This window comes from Mya arenaria, chromosome 2 (assembly GCF_026914265.1).
Source record: "Mya arenaria isolate MELC-2E11 chromosome 2, ASM2691426v1".
NCBI classification, from domain to species: Eukaryota; Metazoa; Mollusca; class Bivalvia; order Myida; family Myidae; genus Mya; species Mya arenaria.
Genome location: NC_069123.1, coordinates 58,329,368 through 58,347,736, shown reverse-complemented (window position 1 = coordinate 58,347,736; position 18,369 = coordinate 58,329,368). Strand labels below are relative to the sequence as shown.

The 18,369-nt window shown below is 34.3% G+C and overlaps 1 protein-coding gene across 1 annotated transcript in view; it reads left to right on the top strand.

Annotated features, from left to right (window-relative positions):
• Positions 1-39: 39 nt before the first annotated feature.
• The window catches only part of LOC128207825 (regulator of G-protein signaling 6-like), a 74,401-nt gene continuing 56,071 nt past the window's right edge, over positions 40-18,369 (top strand). The window contains exons 1-5 of the mRNA XM_052911002.1: positions 40-217; positions 659-755; positions 5,853-6,013; positions 16,481-16,532; positions 17,507-17,571. Coding sequence (XP_052766962.1) covers positions 134-217; positions 659-755; positions 5,853-6,013; positions 16,481-16,532; positions 17,507-17,571 — 459 coding nt within the window. The 5' untranslated portion in view covers positions 40-133. The remainder of the gene's footprint in view (positions 218-658; positions 756-5,852; positions 6,014-16,480; positions 16,533-17,506; positions 17,572-18,369) is intronic.

The following is an 18,369-nucleotide window of genomic DNA, read 5'->3' as shown; positions in this document are numbered from 1 at the left end:
GTAATAAAATAAGTCATTTTTAACTTTTGTTTTTATTTGTAATTGACGTAAGCGGCTAGTATTGGACTGCTGAAGCTGGGAGGAGGGGAAGTCAGATATTATGTTGTTTTTGGAAAGAATTTGGCAAAAATGAATGGTTTTAGAGATCATACTGAAACAGAAAATGATGACACTCAAGAACATTGATACGAGACCGAGACAACAAGTCTTTTCAAAGGTAATAATGCTTGTTTTTTTTAGAGACACTGATGTCCATCAGACACTATATATTCTATAATAGATATTCGGAGAAACTAGACAAACATTTATTTTATTTTATTTCTGTATTGTTTACTCTTTTTTTATTTAATTAAAACTCATTTACTATTTTGTGTGAGCTTGTTATGGATATTTTATTCGTGCAATGAAATAGATTATAAATACATATGTTACAAATTTACATCATTGAAAAAAATAATATCAAGGATTATTGCATACAAAAATTAAAAGACTTAAAATTTAATCAATAATTGTGTCACATAGAGTTGAATGTAAACTAAAAAATCATACCGCTTGAAGTAGTCCATGAGAGATGGGAGAAAAGCAGTAAATTATTATGATTAGTACTATATCCAACTTGCTGTGAACCATCATTTACCTTAATGTTTGTGTTTTTCAGTTGGAAAGACTGATATCATTAATGAATGATCAGAAAACTGGTATTCCCTTGCGAGAAAAGAAAAACTTTTTAACAACTGTGTACAACTCATTTACAGGTAAGACAGTTTTAAAATGTTTTAAAGGCTGTTTTTATAAATAAATTCTGTGCGCCATGAACACTTCACATCTCATTTATAATTGTGTTTATATTTCATTATAAGGTATGCTTTTGTTTCAAAAAAATATACAGTTATGTATTTACTATTCATATATTAACAAAAAATGTAAATTTTGATGTTTTTCGATTGAAATTAAAACTGTTACAAATTTCATGTACGGCTTATGTATGACAATAATCTAGTATAAAAGTGCTTTTTAACTTTTTTAATCATATAAAACTTTTAAAAGTCTTAAAAAATCAACAACAAAAAAACTTAATATCCAAACAAGTTAAACATAATCAAATATTACTTAAAACATTTGAAACGTCTTAATAATTAACAGTTTTTACTGTACAGTGTTCCAGGGTTATAGCCATTTATGAAATGCACAGAAAATACTTTGAACAGATTCTCTGTTTTCCTATTCATTGGACATACAAGTGAGGAGTTTATTCCTATAAATAATGTATAAGTGCATTTTGTGGGTGTTTTTATTAACAACAGTTCTATAGATGCAAAGGTATTTTATAAAAGGGATTTTTGAAACAAGATTTTATCTGCGTCATGGGAAGTGCTTGTTTGCAGCGCATTTTGGATTAGGAAATCTCTATCAAAAAATGATTTATTGAACTGGACACATTTAATTAATTTGTACAGTTACACTTATTGCAGAGTTTTCTAAATACTAAATAAATAGATATATATTTTTTTATTTTATTGTTTGAGTACTTACTGCTGAAGCCAAACTGTATATTTATTTTTAGGCCATTTGTAGTGATGAAATGATTATCAAGTACATATCAATAAATCTTTGCTGACAATGCTATGTCGGCCACAATCTATAGTGGTTGTCCAAAATCGATGTTGCTAATATTACTTCCGGTAACTACATGTTTTTTTTTGTTTTGTGGTAAAAGTCTAGTAAATTTTTCTCTCCGGTAAATTCTCGTTGAGTTCATTTTAACAAGGGAGGTCATTCTCTTACACAAATGCGGTGAATGTTAACACTTTATGCTTAAAAACTTACAAACTCTCCCAAAATTACAAATTGTTTTTAATTGTTTATATATTTCATAAAACCTTCTTCAAAAACTTGTCTCTATGGTCTTATCTGCAAATACCAGGGATCCCGGCTTGTTTTTGAAACCTTTTTTGGTAATGTTTGTAATTTACTAATTATGTCTCCCCCTCTCTGGGGGAGACATATTGTTTTTGCCCTGTCCGTCAGTCCGGTATCCCGTCAGTCCGTCAGTCCGTCCGTACGTCACACTTCGTTTCCGAACTGGAAAACCGCATGACCTAGGATCACCAAACTTGGTAGGGAGGTTGGTCGTGAGGTGTAGAGGATCCCTATTGTTTTTGAGGTCAAAGGTCAGGGTCGCGGCGACCCCCAATATAAAAAACATTTCTGCTCAAAATCTTGAGAACGGTTTGACCTAGGTTCACCAAACTTGGTAGGGAGGTTGGTCATGAGGTGTAGAAGATCCCTATTGTTTTTGGGGTCACTAGGTCAAAGGTCAAGGTCGCGGCGACCCCCAATGTAAAAAACATTTCCGCTCAATATCTTGAGAATGGTTTGACCTAGGTTCACCAAACTTGGTAGGGAGGTTGATCATGAGGTTTAGAAAACTCCTATATTTTGGGGGGTCACAAGGTCAAAGGTCAACGTCGCTGTGACCTCTAATGTAAAAAAATATTTCCGTGCAATATCAGGAGAATGCTTTGATCTAGGTTCACCAAACTTTGAAGTGAGGCTGGTCATGATGTCTAGATGATCCCAATTGTTTTGGGGGTAACAAGGTCAATAGTCAAGGTCGTGGTGACCTTCCATGTAAAAATCATTTGCGTGTAATATCTTTATGTCTCCCCCATTCATGGGGAGACATATTGTTTTTGCCCTGTCCGTCAGTCAGTCCATCAGTCTGTCAGTCAGTCAGTCAGTACGTCACACTTCGTTTCCGCCCAATAACTATAGAACACTTAGACCCAGGAACTTCATACTTGGTATGCTAGTTGGTCATGACTAGTAGATGACCCCTATTGAATTTGGGGTCACTAGGTCAAAGATCAGGGTCAACGTGACCTTGAGGTGAAGAAACTGTTTCCACTCAATAACTAAAGATCCTTTGGGTCCAGGAACTTCATACTTGGTATGCTAGTTGTTCATGACTATTAGATGACTCCTATTGATTTTGCGATCACTAGGTCAAAGGTCAAGGTTGCCATGACCTTGAAGTGAAGAAAAAGTTTCCGCTCAATAACTAAAGATCCTTTGGTTTCAGGAACTTCATACTTGGTAAGCTAGTTGTTCATGACTAGAAGATGACCCCTATTGATTTTCAGATCAAAAGGTCAAAGGTCAAGGTTACCTTCAGGTAAAAAATGATACGTTGGCGGTGACCTTAAGCTTAAAAATGGTTTCTGCTCAATAACTTAAGAACGCTTGTACCCAGGAACTTCATTCTTGGTACGCTAGTCGGTCATGACTAGTAGATGACCCCTATTGATTTTGAGATCAGTAGGTCAAAGGTCAAGGTTGCCATGACCTTGAGTTGAAGAAATGGTTACCGCTCAGTAACTAAAGAACACTTGCACCCAAGAACTTAATACTTGGTATGCAAGTTGGTTATGTAGATGATCCCTATTGATGTTGTGATCAGTAGGTAAAAGGTCATGGTCACGATGACTGTGAGCTGAAAAATGGTTTCCGATCAATAATTGAATAACGCTTGCGCCCAGGAACTTCATACAATGCAAACTTCGTTTACATTTTCCATGATTAATCAACAACAGTTTCTTCTCTTCACTATTTAATTTACTTTTTTTTGTGAAAGTTTTATGAAATTGAGATATTCTTTTCTCCCACCTCAGATAAGTAGATCCAAAATTTTGACCATGCAAGAAATTCTTATCTTGCCCACGGACAAAGATAAAACAAGTACCCGTGCGTATTGTCATTACACAATTACCTCCCTTGTTAAAGACTTGTCTGTAGCATCATGGAAACCTTGTCTTGTGGCAAAATTTAAAATCCTAATTAATTATTTCTTGCTTCAAATGGCACTATAATTTATTTTTCACGCTCCGTTCAAGAAATAATGCTACACTTTCCTCAGAACTATTTAAAGAATGAATTGACTATTAACATAATCTGAATCACTGCGCCCATATCCATGACAACCACCAATTATCACTTATCTATACGCATTTATTTTCACTATGCACAAAAGAGTGCCAGCTAAAAAATACATTTTTTACTTTATTGTGTTTAACTGAGGTGGGAGAAAAAGTATCTACCAAAGTTGCTCGTGTAAGATATGTTCATCCCAACCCTAGTGCAGGGTGTTTTGCGGAAACTCGGTAAACCTCGGGTTTGGATGAACCTATCTTACACTCTTGGCCATGGAAGATACTTCTGAATGTTCAATGTAACAGGTTATTGAATGTTAAGCTGGTTCACAAATATTTAATATGCTTTTACATGGATAAAATGCTAAGATAATCTACTTGATGCGGTGTGCATCATTTTACAATTGATGTGCAAATATTTAGTATGTGTTGTGTTGTTATGCTTTTAAGATATTAAAGGCAGTAAAAGGTTATGGAAATTTACTTACTGTTGCAAAAAGCATGACTATCACACATACTGATTCCAGGTTTAACCATTCAAATTATCATGATGATACTACCGGTATGTACATTTGTATAACGAATGTATTCTGTTCTGATATTATGACAGAAGTTTCGATTATTGTCTGATACTAAATCAAAGTGCTTGGTCTGATTCGATTCGATTATTGATAGCAAATGGAGTCGGATTTTCAAACACAACTCATTTGAACTTGAAGTTCTCAAGGTGAGCTATTGTAATTGGTATATGTCCGACGTCAACAATTGCTCATAAACATCATCTCCTTCTAAACCACCTGGACAATTTCAATGAAACTTTACAGGAATGTTCCTTTGATGGTGCCCTTATCTTCTTGTCTGAAACTGTTAACCTTGATATTTTGTTTGTATCATGATATAGTGGTCCTCTAACAAGTTTGTTTAAATAGTGGCGCTCAGGGGTCAGAACTGGCCCCACCCAAAGGGTTACAAGTTTCCTATAAACTTATGTAAGAAAATCATTTTGTAAATATGATAGTTATGTAAAGTTTACTCTTGAGCAAGGGCAGCAAATTTTGCTCTTGAAACTTACTTTTGAATTTACTGTCTAGTTTTAGATTCAAGTGAATATAAATATTTTATACTGTATGAATTCTTCAAAAAAGACACTTCTAGGTTATTCTTGTTCTTTTTTATATAGGTTTAAGTACTTATGTTTATATACTTATGTTTATATCTTTATTTTGTTGAAGAACATTTTCTTACTCAATAATGAATTTTATAATCAGACTTTTTCATTGAACTAGACCCTTGTACAGAATTGGACACATCCTATATTTTGCTTGGATAGTTAATACATCTTATATAAACATGAATTTAATAAATGTTAAATCAAGGAAAACTTTGCTGTGTATGTTGTAGGTAAATGTTGTCCTTGGATGACCTTGACTGTGATCTTTTGACCTACATTCTTATTTCTGAATCTGCAGCAATGACATTTGACCAATGTGTATAGTTTTGTAAACATATATCAATGCTGTCCTTGGATGACCCTGTCTGTGGCCCTTCTTTAAAATTATATCTCTGTGCTCGAAATTGGCCATGCCAGAGGGTCCCCTGTGTGCCATAGAGATTAAGACGAAAAAACCCATAAGAGATTTGTTGTGTAGTGGTAACAAAGGTCAAGAACTTTTACTTAGGTGAGCGATTTAGAGCCATCACGGCCCTCTTGTAGTATATTGTTTGTAATGGTCTAAATTGTTTTGGTTGATTAATAAAGCTGTTCTCTGATTTTGTGTTAAATCATCACTGTGTCTTAGTAAATGATTGATCCTTACCTTAATTGGTGGGCTGAAAGAAGTTTGGTTTGTGCCACTTATAACCAATTTAAAATATTTTGTGGATGGACTGATAAATTTTGATTATGTTTCTTTTAATTTTCAGGGAATGAATTTATTGCATGGTTGACTGAAAACATCTGCGCAAATGACAGTTTAGAAGCCCTCCATGTGGCTACATTTCTGCTCATGTATGGATATGTGTATCCAATTGATGTGAAAAATTTCGTTGTGAAGGATGATAAATCTGCTTTCTATAAATTCCAGGTAAGTCAAGACCATTTTTAGGTTTACTTGTAGATCTGTTTTCTTTGTTAAAATGCTATCTTTTCTTTTGTTGATGATTCAAAATTTGGTAATCACTTGGTCAGTTGTTGTTGCTAGTTCAAATAATTGTACTTTGTGGCGGTGTTTTTTATTTTAGCCACATTAGATTTTAGGTCTTAACTTTATGAAAGACCACAAACACAATTTTTCACTGTTTCTTTCTTTATATATACAGTTTTAAAATTTTTAATTCCAATAACAATTCACAGTAAATGTCCTAAATAGTGAACAGTAAGTAATGAATTTATTTCCAGATGTTAACACTTTCTTACTATTATAATCCAACAATTTGTCATATATCCAATTTATAATTGATAGTCCGATGTTATAAACCTTTATAAATTCTTTTTATTTAACTCCTTTTAAATCACTTGTAACTCTTTTTAATTATAATTCCTTTTAATTCACTTTTTAACTCTTTTTTATTCTGACTTTTTCTAACTCTTTTCTAAACTCCCAACAAAGACCTTTTATACTATTATTTACCGCCAAAACAAACACGAAGTGCACGAGTATTGTGAGTAGCACGAATTCATGTGTTATTAGTGCGATTCCGCCGGAGCAATGACACCGTTGAATAACACCTGTAGACTCATAGCAATTAGTTACAAGGTCAACGGTGCTAATGAAAAATGTTATACTTAAAATATTAAACTGTAATATTGTAAAAAGCTTAAGGTAATACAAATTAAAGTTTAAACAAATGATAACCATATAACATCTGTATAACATAAGAATCAATCTCAAAAGTATTGTATATAAACTCAAATTAAAATAAAAGTCTGTTATTTCGCGATGTTCGCGACATACGTTGACAGATTTTTTTGCGATTTTTTATATGGCAAATCCTTCACAACGTTAAGGGTAAGAAGAATCTCTGACAACACTTGATTATTTTAAACTATTGACGTTGCATGCAGCATCTTTCATCAAATTAGATTGTTAACCCTTAAAAAGCCATAGAAGCTAAATTGTTTAATCAAGACCCAATCTTAATGAAACTTTTTCTGCTTGGGAATTTCTGAATGAAATTAAGGTCAAGGATGATTATCAGTCATGTCAGGTCTAAAAAAGAAGGTAGCCAGGTCAAACATTTAAAAAAACGTGTTTGTTCTCTTGAAGCCTCATCTGATAACCAAAAATCTAGAACTTTGTAAAAATGTTTGTTTCTTTATTGGAATCTAGTTGAGGTTTCATGTTCGTTCATAAAAAAGGTCATCAGGTGGAATCTTCAAAGAACTTGCTAAAGCTTCAGAGGTCAGATATCATCCAAATGTTCACCAGACTTAGTCAGAATGTGTGTCTATGTAATCTAGGTCAGGTTACTTAGAACATTAAAGGCTGATACTCAGATGAGTGTTATAGGCCATTACTGCTGCATGTTATTATTGTTACTACTGGTATATTATGTTCCCACTAATTGCTATGTGCACCTGGGGCCCGGTTTACTAAAGGATCTTAGTCTTAAATATGTATAAATGTCACAAATGGTAACATGTTGATGTTTTTGTTTTCTATATTCTGTGTTTGTTGTTTCCAATGGCTTAAAGTTCAAATCACACAAATATGCTGTTAAATAATGGAAATATGACACAAATATAATTTCAGATTAAGAGATTGTTATTAAAACAGGCTCCTGGTGGGTTCAAACCCACAGTCTTTCACTTTGCGGATGAACACCTAAGGCCTAAAAAAGGTTTGTTTCTGGGTACCTGAACAACCATATTAATTAGCAACTGACTCAAAAAAAATCAATAAAAAAAAATCACTTGCATAAAAAAATGCGGTCTCATTTTTTTGTTCAAATATAAATTGCATTTGCTATTTTCACAACTATATTTTTCAGACTATTTTTTCAGCACCAAACAATGGTTAAGTTCTTTGTTTCATAAGACAATGAAAAATGCCTTATGACATTTGTTTAAAGGGATTAGAGACCAGATAATAAAACTGCAAGAAAAAAGGATGATGTCAAAAACTTTAAAACACATCATTGTGTACACCGCATTGAATCTTACTTACCGGTACTGATGTATCACATTGCTTAAGACACAAGCATCTTTGGCACTTTTTATGCCTTTTTCCAATTCAAAATTTACAGGGGTTGTCTACCATATAAAAACCATTAGGCCTTTTATTTTTTATTGTTTGTTTAACAAACTGCCATGACTGAATATGTTTTAGGAGGAGGAAATAAAATAAAAAATATAATTTCAAAATATTGTTTTATTTTTTGGTAGAAAATGAAACATTAGTTAATAAGCTACTTTTTTAAAAATTTAAAAGTTTAAACACCAAACAGGGATGGAATCTTACCTCCAATGCTATATTAAACAATACTTTTCTTCCAATCCTCAATCTTAACATTAATAGTTTTATATTAAACACTTAAGTTTCATTTGAATTATCACATGACTGTTAATACTGACTAGATACTGTTCACAATCATAACACTGTTCACAATCTCAACACAAGTTAGCTCAATTGATTTGGTCCCAAAATGACTTTCAAACACCATTTCAGACCAAACCATGAGTCAGAATCATGTTATTAGATGGCCATGCTAGTGCTCCGGTGGTTGTGGGTTCGAATCCCAAACCAGGGCACACTTTTCTTCCAAGTTTATACACAGCAAAATAACTATTTTGGACTTATTATGTGCAGCGTATTCTTTGGAATTGCACAATTACGGAATATAATAGGTCCATGACACTGGCACAAATAAAAACATTAAGTCAAGAGTCAAAAACTGCCTGAATAATACTTTTACATTGTGGACATCATTATATATCAAATAAACTGACAGTCATTTTAGGTGGCATGTTTTCTTCTTTTGTTTTTGACAGAACGTCGATGACAATTTACAGAGTTACAGATAAGTTTTCCAATATGATAGAGTATTACGCCACACTTTTGAAAATGATTGGGTATCTCATAGTCATTATAAATGAGTACGGTATTTCAAGTTTCTATTTCCCCATCATTTTGATTTCAATTGAGTTACAAAAATGAACAATTATTTTAAGTGTGATTTGAAACAATTACTGGTAACAACTTTATAAATAAAAATAAGTGAGTGCACAACTTGCATGACATATACAAAGTATATCATTATGACAAAAACTCACAACTCACATTGACTAGATTAGCTATGGCATTAAAATATCAATAGTGAATACTAAATAAGACTTAGGCCACAACAAATTGATCATTTGTTCGTCGGATTTGTCGCACCTAAAATTCGAAAAACGAAAAAAACAATAAAAAATACCTTTTTTTTTGCGCCCGCACATACAATTTGGCCGTACATATTTTTTTTTTTTTTTCACTTCTGAATTTCCTCTATTTTCTTTTTCTCCACGTTCAAATTCAAGTTAACAGAAAAGCACTGGATTTTATTGCCATTTGTTAAATATTGAGACAGATTTTCATGTGATACAATCAAAACCTTTTCATTTATAACTGAGAACCTATATTTGCAATTAAAAAGCATTTCTTGACAAAATTGTATAATAAATTTGGTAAGAAATAAACTTTTTTTCTTTTTTCGCTCGCTCGCTCCTACTTTTTTTGGCAAAATCTGTAGAACAAATGATCAATTTGTTGTGGCCTTAACACAATAAATGAATTTGTTTTAGTGTACCAAAAATTATTGTTTCTTATATTTCACCAACTATTTCCGATGATGATGTTCGGTTTAGATAAGAAGTTAATAAGTTTGACTGGGTTGGCAGCAGGGCTTCTAAAAGTTTGGAACCTCCAAAACTGTTCAAAAGTCTGATAACATAGAAATGTCACACATTTTCGCGACGTGTATTCTGTCAATATTTTTTCGCGATGTGGCAATTCGTAATAGCTCTAGAGCCATCATAGCAGATTGAGATAGTCATTGAAACATTAGCTGAATTAAAATGAGATTCTCATCGAGTTTTGCGGCGTCTCTAACAAGAATGACTGTGATCGTAATTAACTGCGGCCGGTGGGATTTTTTTCATTGCTGTGGATTAAAATGACGTAAGCGGCGCACTCAGCTTTCAGACTCTGTAGTTAATCAAGCGCGTCGCTTTCGGGGATTAACAATGACAATTGCATTTATCTTTAAAACTGTTTTTAACCAACAATTCTACTATATTCAGGGCTCATTCTACACAGAAATTCTTTATCTCAGAAAAAGTCGGCGAAGTTGACTTTGCTTTGATCTTAGAAAGTAGCAAAGTCGCCGCGGGCAGGGCGACTTAATCGCCTAAGTCGCCTGATAGGATGAGCCCTGTTATTACAATTTAAATTTAACAGTTTGGTTATCAACAAACGGATATATCATGTAATGATCAACGATGACATAGCATATTGCCGTGTGAAAATATGGACCGATTTTAACTATTAATCAGGATAGCTGCAAGCACATAATTTGTTTAATTGTGTCTTCTTCGACCTACCACTACACGTATTAGGACCGATTGCACGCGTAACAGATATCTAGTGTTCAGCATTGCGGAAAAAGCAGCTGGTCGCATTGGTCTGATGGTATCTAGGACACTTTTATTGGGGGTAATTTTGAATGTGTGAATGACCCAAGAATGTTTGTGTATTACAATTTCTAAAAATTTTACTGACATTTTTGGACCGAAATTATAAAAAAAGTTAGATAATTTCGGACCAATTTTTTTACACTTTTTGAAATTGAAAATGGTCTGGCTTGGTCAAAATCTGTCGAGACAGGAAAAGTTGAAAATAACATGTGAGTTTCCGCCTGCATCCATCTATAATTGTTTACCATCAAATTTACGTGTTTATCAACTGAAGGCGTCTTTAGACAAACCCTGAGGTCTTCGATTATTTCCGGCTTGCTTCCGAAAAATGATCGGCCAATTGCAGAAAACATTTTCTATTTTTACATGAAATACATTAATCTAATCAACTTTGGCAAATAAGACAAAATGAGTTTCCAACTTTCATTTTTAATTCTTGACGCATCCTTTCAAATTAATTGCGTATTTTGCCTTTTCTTATGCGTTTTGTAACTCATCGATTTTAAAACAATTGGGTTTTCTATGATTTTAATTGCGTATTTATCTAATCTGTAACTCTGAGTCGGACAATGAATTTGACCGTGATTTGTATCAACACGGAGCCCGGCATGCCATTTGGTATAACAATCTGCCTTTATGTTTACTTGCATTTCCAGCTGTTCCATATCCACATACATTCTTTACAAGTGTATTAGAGGGAATGCTTGTGTTAATAATATCGGAGACAGTATCATTTTCATTTTTTTAGCTCGACTTTTTGAAGAATAAGGAGAGCTATCCTAGACACCCGAGCGTCGGCATCGGCGAAACCACTTATGTTAAAGTTTGCGTACCACCTTATATATTTTCAAAGTCCATTGACATATGGCTTTGAAAGTTTGCACGCTTGTTCACCATCATGCCCCCAACCTGTACTCAGGAGGAGGTAACTCTAGCAAGCATTTTGACAGAATTATGCCCCTTTTTCTACTTAGAATTTGCGTTAAAGTTTGCGTACCTCCTCAAATATTTTCAAAGTCCATTGACATATGGCTTTGAAACTTTGCACGCGTGTTCACCATCATGCCCTAACCTGAACACAGGAGGAGGTAACTCTATCAAGCATTTTGAAAAAGTTATGCCCCTTTTCTACTTAGAATTTACGTAAAAGTTTGCGTTCCACCTCAAATATTTTCAAAGTCCATTGACATCTGGCTTTGAAACTTTGCATGCCTATTCACCATCATGCCCTCAACCTGTACACATGAGTAGGTAACTCTATCAAGCATTTTGACAAAATTATGCCCCTTTTTCTTCTTAGAATTTAGGTTAAAGTTTGCGATCACCTCAAATATTTTCAAAGTCCATTGACATCTGGCTTTGAAACTTCTCACACTTGTTCACCATCATGCCCCCAACCTGTACACAGGAGAAGGTCACTGTATTAAGCATTTGACAAAATTATGCCCCTTTTTCAACTTAGAATTTAGGTTAAAGTTTGCGTACCACCTTAAATATTTTCAAATTCAATTTATGTAAATATCTCAGCACATCATGTATTGCATTGAAATCTAATCTAACAGTGATCCATGCATGTTTCGCCAAACTTTTTTTAAAGCATACACGGCGGAATAGTCGAGCGCGCTGTCTCTATGACAGCTCTTGTTTAATAAATGAGTTTATTGTTTGCTGTCCGAGAAATAGCTTGACTGTAACCAGTCTGCCATGTTTCTTCCAGTGTTGTTGTCCAATCATACGTCTGGATACAAAAATCTGCGCTTAGGATTGGATGACTTATAGACTGGCTATAGAAACGATGTAAGGTTTATTTGGAAGGAGTTGTCTTTCTTTCCCCGACATTTTATTTTAATCGAAGGGTAATATTGGGGAGGAGAGAATAAAAAGATTAGGATTTCCAATTTTTTTTTTATGAAATTGCATTTTTTTTGCGCGGCGGGTTGGTTTAACGAACAATAAAAAAACAGTGTCCTTAATAAGTTTATAAATAGCATCAGTATATTTATATGCACTCATCACGTGCCTTTCACATGCTTAATATACACACTTTATGGCTTTCCCGAAGAACGGACATTGCAATAAATGAAGTAGAAAACTGCTATGAATCAATGTAGAAACAGCCCAACATTTTTTTTTTTTACTTTGAAAACCATTATGCGCTATTTTTGAATGGGGAAACTTAGCTGAGACAGTCACATAAATGTAGCGTTTATTGTTTTAATCATGTCAAATTGGCTTCATAGTAGGCCCATTGACAATTCTAGGCTTTTTTTGAGGAAATACTGTATTTTCCATATTTTTGGACCATCTGGTGTCTTAAGTCCCTTCAACAGGCCCTATCAAAAACATAAATAAACAAGAGTTGTCACAGTATGTGACGAATGCCCCCGAATGTGACATTGACCTATGAACAAGGTCAGTACATGAAAAGTTAAAGATCAAACAAATACATATGGCTAAGTTATTTTAAATTGCCTCTGAACATAAAAAATACCACCCATACTTGACAACCTACATTCTTATGTCCTTATATTCAACATTCCATTGTGAATAAACACTAAGTGTATCTTTCACCTTAGATGTAGGGACAGGGGTCTTGCACGTGACACGTCGTCTTGGTATGTCGAACACATGTGGCAAGTTATTTTAAAATCTGTCCATACAAGAAAAAGTTACAGCCCGGACATAACAATCAATACTCTGTATCCTTATAAGCAGCACTCCATTGTGAATAAACACCTAAGTGTGACCTTGACCTTAGAGGTAGGGACACGTTTTTTGCATGCGACACGTCGTTTTGGTATGTCGAACACATGTGGCAAGTTATTTTAAAATCTGTCCATATAAGGGAAAGTTACAGCCAGGATACGACAACCTATACTCTACTCTATGTCCTTATATGCAGCATTCCATTGTGAATAAACACTAAGTGTGACCTTGACCTAAGAGGTAGGGACACGGGTCTTGCACCCGACACGTCGTCTTGGTATGCCGAACACATGTGGCAAGTTATTTTAAAATCTGTCCATACAAGGGAAAGTTACAGCCCAGACACGACAACCTATACTCTATGTCCTTATATGCAGCATTCCATTGTGAATAAACACTAAGTGTGACCTTGACCTAAGAAATAGGGACACGGGTCTTGCACGCGACACTTCGTCTTGGTATGCCGAACACATGTGGCAAGTTATTTTAAAATCTGTCCATACAAGGGAAAGTTACAGCCCGGACATGACAATCTATACTCTATGTCATTATATGCAGCATTCCATTAAGCTTATGCGATGGTAATGTGTACGTAGTATGTGCATCCGTGCGTCCGTGCGTCTGTAAACAATTGCTTGTGAACTCGATACAGTCTTCAGTTTTGATTGTATCTCGATGAAACTTGTACAGTATCTAAATATCCATTAGAGCTTGGTTCCTTTCGAAAATCAGCCAGATCCGCCCATGCATGCCCAGATTATGGCCCTTGATAGTATAAAAAAATGCTATTGTGTAAACAATTGGTTGTGAACACGATACAATCTTCAGTTTTGATTGTATCTCAATGAAACTTTTACAGTATCTAGATATCCATTAGAGCTCGGTTCCTTTTGAAAACCAACCAGATCCGCCCATGAATGCCCAGATTATGGGCCATGAAAGTTTTAAAGAAATGCTTTCTATTTTTAGCCAGGTCTGCATGAGCGAATTCTATTTTTAGCCAAGTTTACATGTACATGTGAATTCAAGTCTAGAGTTAAGGGAGACAATTTGCAAGTCTAGGATTTTGAGAGACAATTTTAATAGCTTTTTCCTTCTGCAGTTGATTTTGTGAATTACTCTGCCTTGTTCTTGTTGAAAGCCCAAAGGCCATTTTTTAGCTTTAAGTTCTGTAGTTTGTGCATTCATCTTAACAAAATTGGTTGTGAATGTTTAAGTTATGCACCTGGTGTCATTACTGGCCACACCCAGGGTTCACAGGTTTGGTAAACATAAATCTGGGAAGGTTTGAAAATCTTTTTGTGTGTTCGTGCATCCATCTCAGCACAATTTATTGTGAATGTTTGTTCAAATTGATCAATGTTGTCCTAGGATGCCCTTGACTTTGACCTTTTGACCAACTTTTTTTAACTTTTAAAACTACAGAATTTTTTTTTTGTCAGATGACTTTTACTTGGCACATATTAAAATAGTTCATGCAACTAATCTGCTTACAATACTTTCTGGGCTCAGATGTTGAACGTGCTACGTTTTCAGGTAACCCAAACACAAAACATAAACTATATGTCTGTTGTCTTTTACCCATACATACATGCTCTTGATTGATATGACCACAAAAGCCACGCCAGTAGAGCATAGGCCCTTTTGGGCCTCTTGTTTTGATTTCCTTTGAAAGGCATATTTGTATATTCTTAACCACATTTTCATAATGGGAAATCAGGTTATTTGAATGACTTGCATTATTGTTTGGGCGGGCTGATGGGAGGGCAGCATCAAAGTCACCTTATGTATCGAATAATTTTAGTTAGGTTTGACATAAAGAGACCAAACTTGGTATTATTAGATCGTTTTTGTATTCTAAGTCAAAGCGGCGTGGTCGAGTGCTGTCTTACGACGGCTCTTGTTACGACCTTGCCGGTTTACTATTTTAGCAAGAGAACTTGGGAAGCATTTTTTTAAACAAAAGTTATTACATACATTAATGTTATTCAATTATATTGATTATAAACAGTATATTCAACTCATTTATAAATTACAAAATTACAAAATTGCAAATCTGAATATGGGTCATCGTGGGTAAAAAAGTAAGTCTCTTGATCAAATGTTGACAGTCCTTGTGTATGGTTGCTGAGAAAAGCACTGGGAGCTAATTCTTAAGATATCTTGCCTTGCCAACTTTAAGTAATCTTTTTTATCGGAAGTCCTTATGTATAGTTGCTGAAAAAAGCTCTGGGAGCTAATTCTTATCATATCTAGCCTTGCCAACTTTAAGTAATCTTTTTTATCGGAACACTCAAGAGGCCTCATTTTCCTCTTTAGTCTTCATAAAACTTGATCAGAATATTGCTTCTACAAACCTAGGATAAGTGCATTTATGGGTCATGTGGTGAAATGTTCAAAATACCTAGTCAGTACTTGTGGCCATGTTTTTCACATTATCTGTTTTATGATCTAACTTTGCCAGAACCCTCTTAAAAACTGATTTACAAAATAGTGTTTACTTTTGGACATGTTGTTAAAATACAACATGTACATTTTATTATTGATTATTTAACAATCTGTTTCCAGACTGCTTTTATAAAGATGTTTGTTGAATAATTTATAACAGTTTATATTAATCTTGTAGGTTCATATTTGGCTTCATTTTATCTTAACTACCTTTGTTCTATTATTAAATCCTTCCTGCTTTATTTTCCTGTAATCCCTTCAAAATTCAAAGAATGATTGTTTATCAATTGACACATATTGCTTTTATACATACATTAAGGGAATGTCTTAAAATATGTTGTTACAATAATATGCTCTTTGGTATTCCATGTTTGTTCTAAAGCTTTCTTGTTAAAATTGTTACTTGCTTTCATCAGTCTAGAATCTAGTATGGTTAGGACCTCCTAAGAGAATCATTTTTAAGTAATATCTGTGGACTATCCATTGTATGTTCTAAATAAATGTTGGTTATCCAGCTTGTGAATAAAACTTGAGAAACGGTGTACAAGGACTTCCTTGAATAAGCATTAGTGTTCGAAGACTCCCACACAGACCTTTGAGGAGACAACCTCTTGAGTAACTAGACGTTGTGACAGAGAATTTTCCTCATAAAATCTGTATTATTTGACTGGAAATTCATGCATAGTGCCTATTCATATCAATATAAACTTGTTTTCTTTTTCAGAGCCCATATTATTGGCCCTCGAAGAACCTAAAACTCTCTAATGAAAAATATAGTAAGTTCTTTTGTTTTATGGAAATGAATCTTTCTGTGCTTAAAAGATAATTGGAGATTATTAAAATTATGATTATGAAGTATTCGGTGCTAGACCGTGTAGACTTCTGTCCGGTTAGCGTGGTAGTAAGCGCACTTGCTTCTCACCCTGGTTGGATTCCCGGCTTTGGCACATGTGATTTTGGTTAGTGGTCACCAAGCCGGACAAGTGGGTTTTCTCTGGATTCTCCGGTTTCCCCCGCAACACAAGACCACACTCTCACCTCAATTTGTGTGAACAAGAGTGATTAATATAATAAGTAATAACTTGTTTCACAATCATAGTAAAATGAATATGTTTAAACTAACTAACAGGTGGGAGCATGCATGGCTCAGTCAATCAGCTCATTTACTTTACCAAAGTTTCACCCCATTCAAAATTCCCAAATGATTAGCATAATTCTGAGAACAAATTAGAATTCCTCAGACGTTTTGTTTATTACTGTTGTAAATTTCTGTTAATGGTGCATTTTAGCATTGAAGTCAAGGTAAGCAGTGTCTTATGCCCCTTTTCTGGCACTTTTACATTTAGATGCATAATAATACTTGTTTTAAAAAATCTGGCTTTCACAATCTAGTGTATTGTGTCACTATTTTGACAATTAAAAGGGACCTGGACATGATTTTGATTGTTGTTTACTTTTAAACATGAATTTATTATATATTTAAACGAAACAAGTACACCGGAACAGGTGTCTCAAACTACAGACCACAAGACTTGTGTATCATTAAGTTACCAGAGCAGCAAAGATTTGAAAATAAACAATGATGACATTAACACAAATCAGCCCCTTGTCTTAAACTTATTGGAAAGGAAGAATACCTTAAACATTTTAAATAGGATTGAAATATTATAGAATAATAGGTTGCTACCATTTCTGTTGGAGTGATATCCATTTGGTATATTGTCTTACCATTTATTTGTATTTATTTCAGTTATATACTTAATAAAGAGAAGTAAGAGGAACAAACAGAAGCATGGGCTAGAAGAATATGAACAGGTATGGTTTACAAAAAGAAGCATGGGTTAGAAGCATATGAACAGGTATGGTTTACAAACAGAAGCATGGGTTAGAAGCATATGAACAGGTATGGTTTACAAAAAGAAGCATGTGCTAGAAGAATATGATCAGGTATGGTTTACAAACAGAAGCATGGGTTAGAAGCATATGAACAAGTATGGTTTACAAAAAGAAGCATGTGCTAGAAGAATATGAACAGATATGGTTTACAAACAGAAGCATGTGCTAGAAGAATATGATCAGGTATGGTTTACAAACAGAAGCATGGGTTAGAAGCATATGAACAAGTATGGTTTACAAAAAGAAGCATGTGCTAGAAGAATATGAACAGGTATGGTTTACAAACAGAAGCAAGGGTTAGAAGTATATGAACAGGTATGGTTTACAAACAGAAGCATGTGCTAGAAGAATATGATCAGATATGGTTTACAAACAGAAGCATGTGCTAGAAGAATATGATCAGGTATGGTTTACAAACAGAAGCATGTGCTAGAAGAATATGAACAGGTATGGTTTACAAACAGAAGCATGTGCTAGAAGAATATGAACAGGTATGGTTTACAAACAGAAGCATGTGCTAGAAGAATATGATCAGTTATGGTTTACAAACAGAAGCATGTGCTAGAAGAATATGATCAGGTATGGTTTACAAACAGAAGCATGTGCTAGAAGAATATGATCAGGTATGGTTTACAAACAGAAGCATGTGCTAGAAGAATATGAACAGGTATGGTTTACAAACAGAAGCATGTGCTAGAAGAATACGAACAGGTATGG